General features: G+C 38.7%; 1 protein-coding gene across 1 annotated transcript; it reads right to left on the bottom strand.

Annotated features, from left to right (window-relative positions):
- Positions 1 to 1,898: 1,898 nt before the first annotated feature.
- Positions 1,899 to 5,623, bottom strand: LOC100194305 (Adenylate kinase 4). Its single transcript, NM_001139343.1, has 6 exons — positions 5,404 to 5,623; positions 3,923 to 4,068; positions 3,712 to 3,831; positions 3,436 to 3,603; positions 2,790 to 2,879; positions 1,899 to 2,400 (listed from the first exon to the last, which is right to left on the bottom strand). The coding sequence occupies exons 1-6, from the start codon at positions 5,504 to 5,506 to the stop codon at positions 2,302 to 2,304; spliced, it is 726 nt and encodes a 241-aa protein (NP_001132815.1). The 5' UTR covers positions 5,507 to 5,623; the 3' UTR covers positions 1,899 to 2,301.
- Between the last annotated feature and the right edge of the window lie 1,255 nt (positions 5,624 to 6,878).

Raw genomic sequence — 6,878 nt, 5'->3', positions numbered from 1 at the left:
TATATTCTTACATATTGAAATGATGAAGGCATGTCCTTCATGACCTTCGTCTGAAGATCATTATATCCTAAGGGAAATAATGTTTCGAACGACGAATGTCTTTAACCATTAACATTTGTGTTGCCTTGTTCTTAACTCATAGCATTTGAAAACAAGTGACCAACAACTAGGAACTAAGTAAACCCCCAAGCAATCCTAACGGATTGCTCGGGAGCTAAATCATACTGATGCGCTTGCGCGCACTCGGGGCTTGCGACCCCCGGCAAGAAAGCCTCCGACCGACTCCAAGGAGCCGCACAAAGGCTCGGGGGTTGATGTCGGGTACCCAAGAAAGGGGTACCTAGAGTGAGGCCCATAAACCTCTCTTTGGCCCATTTACCAACCAATTCCCCCCCCCCCCCTCGAGCAAGTCTGCGAGGCAGGGCGAACGACCAAATCCGCGCTGAGCAGGCCTACGAGGCGGGGCGAATGACCAAGTCCCCGCCGAGCAAGTCTGTGAGGCGGAGCGAACGACCAAGCCACTGTCGAGCAAGTCTGTGAGGCAGGGTGAACGACCAAGTCTCTGCCGAGCAAGTCTGCGAGGCGGGGCGACCAACCAATTGCCCATCAAGTGGATCCGCAAGGAAGGAGCCTGGGCCAACGTTGTTGGTCCACTACGGCCGCGACAAGACACAACATCACCAAACCATGTCCACATCATGTGTACGGCAACAGGGGAGGGTCACGACATCGAAGTCTCCACCCACGTACCAGAGAAGACAGAACGACACACCTTGCGTGTGCTCGAACATGCTAGAGGGTCACACAAGGGAGTTGACAAATTTTAATTTAATGGGATGTTTAGATCGTGTTTTTATTTGTATATCGAGGGACAAATTGGTTCACGTACGTAATTTTTAATGTTAAAACTTGATTAGTATAGATAAAGATAGGAATTAGTAGCTATCATGCTATTACTTAAGAGCGAATCACTTAAGAGTGGTATTTCTTAGACTACTAATATTAGTAGTGGTATTGTATAGATTCATCTCTTTATGAGTGGTATACATTGAATTGTCCCGCATGGGAGCAATATGTTTATCCTCACGAAATGCTAGTGGCAACATGCTTATCCTCACGAGAACGTTAAGCGCCTATCTTAATCCGTCTATAAGGTAACTAGTGCCGTTAAACTGCTTAGGGCCTTGAGAACGTCAAGCGCCTTTATTAATCCTTGTAAGATAATCAGGTTCTATTTGAGTCTACTCTAGCTACGGAAAATTGAAGTGATGTCTGGTTTATATGAACTAATTTTTAATTCTTCCATTTTATCTTATTTTAGTCCTTAAATTATTAAATATGAAAACTAAAACTTTATTTTAGTTTCTGTAATATGAAAACTAAAACTCTATTTTAGTTTTTGCATTGGATAATTTAGATATTAAAATAAAATAAAATAGATGTACTAAAAATTAGTCCTAGAAATCAAACACCCTCAGTAAAATTAGTATAGCAAATCATTAGATACTACATAAAATGGTAAAGCTGAGGTTGTAAACCTTTTAAAGATATTTAGATAAATCATCTTGTTTATTATTTAGATTTAAAAAATAAATTATTTAAATCTATATTATAAACTACAGTTCCACGTTAAACATTAAAGCTGAAATTTGAAGTAGTTTCAAACACTCCCTTAGTGCCATTAAAAGGGTTTAACGGAGCTTAGGTAGTCCACATAACTATAAAAAAATTATAAAGTACTTCCTTCTAAATTAAAAAAAAACTAAATACATTTCTTTTACTTTTTATCTAGATATTGTATATCTAAAAGCATAGAAAAACAAAACATCTAGAAAAGTAAAATGTCTTATAATTTAAAATGGAGGGAGTACGAATAAACATCACAATTCCAGAATCATACAACACCAAACGTTTATTTGACATTGCAGCACATCAGTATCTCCGCTCAACAGAGCATGGGGATGAGCGAACAGAATACCTTAGGTATCTTCATGAATACCATAGCCAGAAGTAACATAGCATTGATGTAAGAAATGGAACAAAGTTTGCCAAGAAAATTTTCCAAAGGTGAATTGTTGTAATCATATCAGTATTGTTACTGAAAAACTTCTCTCATTCAAAACATAGATTATCCAGACAGTTCCCGAGCTCTGTCAAAGCTGTGATAAAATGGTGAATTCACACAAAAAGCATACCGAAAATAAAAACCCCATGTTGTTGGCCTAAGTATAAATTTTGAAGAAACTGGGGCAATGGGATTTTTGGTCGATGTCATGCTGAAACTGAAGAGTGGACACTTCATCAAGAGAGGGCTTTCAAAACCTCAGCAGTCACTTCCTTTGGTGGTTTCTCTGCGGGCAGGTTCACCACTAAGCCTCTCTTGGAGTAATACTCAATCACCTAAATGGGCCAATAGTTTTCAAATTAGGTATAATATTTATCTAAAAAATTACATCACTAAGTACAGAGAATACACAAATTGACTGCCATGACATACTAAGTCTGCCATGACATACTAAGTCAGAACTATGAATAAAAAGCGGAAAGCCCAGAAGACTTATGCAATCAAAGAACATATATGAATCGTTGCTTTATGCACCACTATGACATAATTGATGATATAAACATTTAAATGGACGGAAATCACTAATGATGTGAGATAAGCCAAATTTACCCTTAAACAATAGAACCAAATTTTAGAGGTAAGACATCCATAACTTCAATATAAACATATGATGTGCTAGAGGATATTTTTCAGAAAAATATAATTCTGTTAAAGAACAACATACAGGTTCAGTTTGTCTGTGGAAGGCTTCAAGCCTTGACTTCAAGATCTCAGCTGTGTCATCTCTTCGTTGAATCAATGGCTCTCCAGTTACCTTTGTAAAAATGAAGAGCAAATAAACATAGAGGACAATCACAAACTATAATGCCAATTGGGAAAAAAAAGTTTAATATGAGAAGAATTTAAAATAACAAGTGCTCGGATATATTCTGGATAAAATGACATAAAGTTTTGATATTAATAGTTCAATAAAAGAAAAGACAGAAGTGCTTTCAATAAAGCAGCTTTTTTCCTTACTGCAAAAAGATAGCAATAACCGTAGAATTTATCTATGTGCATTTTCCATGAGCATGGTTTTCCTTGAGGGAGAAACAGGGTGCAAATAGAGGGTGCACCACTGCTTACACTAAACAGTCAATATTCAACCAGCCATAACTGTCAAGATGCGATTACCCTAATTTATTATCTAACAGATTGGAAAAGTTATAACACAAGAAGCTGATTGGGAAACTTGAACAACTGGCACAGCAAAATAGTGAGTCAATCTACACTATGACACTAAAGACTAGAAGAAAGTAGTAACCATACAAATAAGATCATGCAAACAAAAAAAATAAGCAGCTAAACTAAATGCTCTGTACTCGACTTACATCATCAACTCCCGGAGACTTTGGAGGTGCAAATTTTGAATGGTAAGTCCTACCACTGGCCGAATGGATCCAACGACCAGTAATCCGTTCTTCCAATATAGCATCATCAATTGCGAAGTTCAGGACCTTGTCAACATTAGCACCTTGCTTTGCCAACATTTCATCGAGCTGTACAGGATGTTCAAAAAAATAGCGAGGGGCAAATTATACTAAATCAAATATAGAATCTATGACAAAATATGATATACATGCTGATGCATCGATCAAGTATCTGACCTTCTGTGCTTGAGTGACAGTTCTAGGAAAGCCATCAAGAATGAAACCTTTCTGGCATGAAGGTTTCTTCATAGCTTCATCAATAATCCCCACAACCATGTCATCTGAAACAAGCTCTCCCTAGAAGAGGAAGGCAGCATGCAATAAAGTCACAAAGAACCTTTTTATGATGGCTAGCATTTTACTATATGTTTTGATCTGCTAACACTACCTTATCCATAGCTTCTTTTGCCTTGATACCTAGAGGTGTCTTGGCCGCCACAGCAGCCCTCAGCATATCACCAGTGGCTAAATGGCACAAGCAATATTCATCCTTAATAATGGGAGACTGGGTTCCCTTTCCAGAGCCAGGTGGGCCTACAAGATTTGTAGAGAAGGTGTCAAATTCTCAAAATCAAGAACACTATATAATAGAAATAAAAACTAAATATGTTGTGAATGAGGAAACAAAAGATTATAAAAGTGTTGTTTTTATTGCTCTCCACAAAAGCACTATGACCTTATATCTCCCTATACAATACTGCATCCTGCTACCAGTACCAGAAAATGTATCAAACCAAATAGCATAACAACAAACAAGGCCACAATGAAAAGCAAGAAACCATATAGCAGACAGCACTTGTTTCAATTTACTTGTCTTGAATATCACAGTTTAGTACTGCTTTGTTAATGCAGATCAGTTTTTTGCGATGTAGATGCAGCAGTCATTAGCAACAAAAACTAAAAACTAATTGCATAAGGTAGTACACCTCAGTGTTACAAAAACATGGACGACAATACATATTCAATGGGACCAATCAAAAGTGAAATAAACGAAATAAAGTGACAGCCGAGTATCATCTTTACTTGCGTGCACAATGGGGCACCCTGTCTTATTGTCATGAAGATAAGGCTTTCACATAAGGTCAAGCTGACTAAGAGCCTGTTTGTTTGGCATTATGATCTACCCAAATTATATAATCGAACTTAATTTAAATAGTTTAAATAAGTTAGATTATAGAATCTAGACAGACTATAATCTCAAACAAACAACCCCTAAGATTATCTTACATCAATTTTTAATAATCCTTGAAGAACTATAAACCAAAACCGAACAGCAGAGACCTAGCGCTTGTTTGGAAGCACCTAGTTTTTAAGAAACTAGTTTATAAAAATTAGGATGGTTCCAAACATAATAATTTATATCCAATTTATATAAACTAGATTATCAGTTTCTTAAAAACCAAGAAGCTAGCCTTCTCTCGCTAAAACCAGTTTATGAACGCTGAGGTAGTTCCAAAAACCATAAACCAGTTTTTTTCATAAACCAGTTTTCTAAAAACCAGTTTTTTAAAAACTAGACATAAAAACTGGATCCTTAAAAAACTTTAAAAACTAGATTGCTTCCAAACAGGACCCTAATCGACTGATTAATTTGTCTTGCTATTCAACTACTGAATCCATCAGTCTGTTAGGAAACTGTACCGAATCCACTCGCTGCGAACAAAGCCATATTTCTTCGCCACAAATGCAGGATGAGAAATAGGGGATAACCAAGATTTTACGCGAAACGACAAATCTTTCGGCGGATTGAGAGCACCAACGGCACCAAGCCACGATTTTCTCGTCCCTGCTGCACCAGGAACCGTGACAGGGATCCACCGAGTGCCAGCAACGGGGAGGAAGAAGGGGAAAGGGGAGGGTCTCCTGTACCGATGACGATGAGGCGCTTGTCGGGCTTGGAGCTGCACTTCATGCGGCGGAGCAACTCGTGCATCAGATCCAGCGACGGCACGTCCTCCAGATTCGCCGCCATCTCCGCCGCCAATGCAACGGGAAGAGCTCCAGACGAGGCTTGCAGAATGCAGGTGCAGATGCTTGCAGCTGCAGCCTGCAGCAAGTGGTTCCGAGTTCTGACTCTCCCTCGATCGGCTGGGTCCGGGCGGTTTGCTTGGTCTTTTCTTCGCGGATTTTTAAAAATTGGGTGTGTGAGTTGTTTTTGTTCGAGAACACTCTCATTCAAAAGATAGCTGGTTGGCGGCTGCTATAGTTATAATCTATATAGATAATGTTAGGATCTTTCTCTTCCAAATGTATAAAAAACATGACTAACAATGTATTTTTAAATATAGTATTAATTATCGTAGAGAGCTCCAATTCATGATGGGAGTGTTCTTCTTCACCGAAGGTTTTCGAGACAAAGACATGACCCAAAAATGACGATAATGAACGTCGAAGTTGTAGCCAAAGAGAAGCAACTTCGGGTTAAAGTGATGTCGTAGATCAAACACGGAGCTGAGACGAAGAGGAAAAGACTAACTAACCCTAATGATTTATGTTACACTTATGAATAAATATTAAGGTTATAAATGTACTTTTACCCGGCTGCGTCTCGTGCCTATAAATAGGTGAACAATGCCATTGTACTGTTCATGTTGGGTTGTAATTGTTCTCGCGTCAACACCTTCGAGCAAACAGAAGGTATCAATGTAATATAAATTTTGTTGATATTCATGTGTATATTATGAAATACATATGTGTATGAATGAATGGATCACATATATTATCTCTATGAACTCATATTCTCTTAAATTATAAAGATATATCCTTCATGACCTTCATCTGAAGATCATTATATCCAACAGAAAATAATGCTTTGGAGGATAAAAGTGTTTAATTTTTAACAATTGTGTTGTCTTGTTCTTGATTCACATCATTCGATAGTAAGTGACCAACATTGGCGTCCACCTCCGGTGAACTCAAACGGCCACCTTTGGCTACATCTCAAGCATTCACTTTCGTCATGCCACCAAAGAAGTCAACGGCGCTAGGGGCTGCCCTTCAACCGCTGGACATCAATCAAGAGGCTCTCTGAGAGAAGCCTGAAGCCAGAAAAGAAAGGCTACCAGCCCAACACCGCAGGAGGAAGAGCTGAACCAAGAGATCAGAGACTTGGAGGCTATACACCAGCAAGTGCAGAGAAAGAGAGAGAAGATGCTTCGGCTAGTTGAACTTCAGAGAAAGATTAATGAAGCTGCCGAAGAAATGCGCCATATCACGCAAGACGACCAAGGATGAAGGCCACAACAGAGAGAGCTTCGTCAAGAAAGCCCAAGCAATGACGACGAATGGTATGATGATTTTCATCATGGTAACTTTGCTTTTGATGATGATTCTTCTCTAGGAGC

Source organism: Zea mays, chromosome 10 (genome assembly GCF_902167145.1).
Source record: "Zea mays cultivar B73 chromosome 10, Zm-B73-REFERENCE-NAM-5.0, whole genome shotgun sequence".
NCBI classification, from domain to species: domain Eukaryota; kingdom Viridiplantae; phylum Streptophyta; class Magnoliopsida; order Poales; family Poaceae; genus Zea; species Zea mays.
The sequence above is the reverse complement of the archived record's forward strand: the minus strand, read 5'-3'. Positions and strand labels throughout refer to the sequence as shown.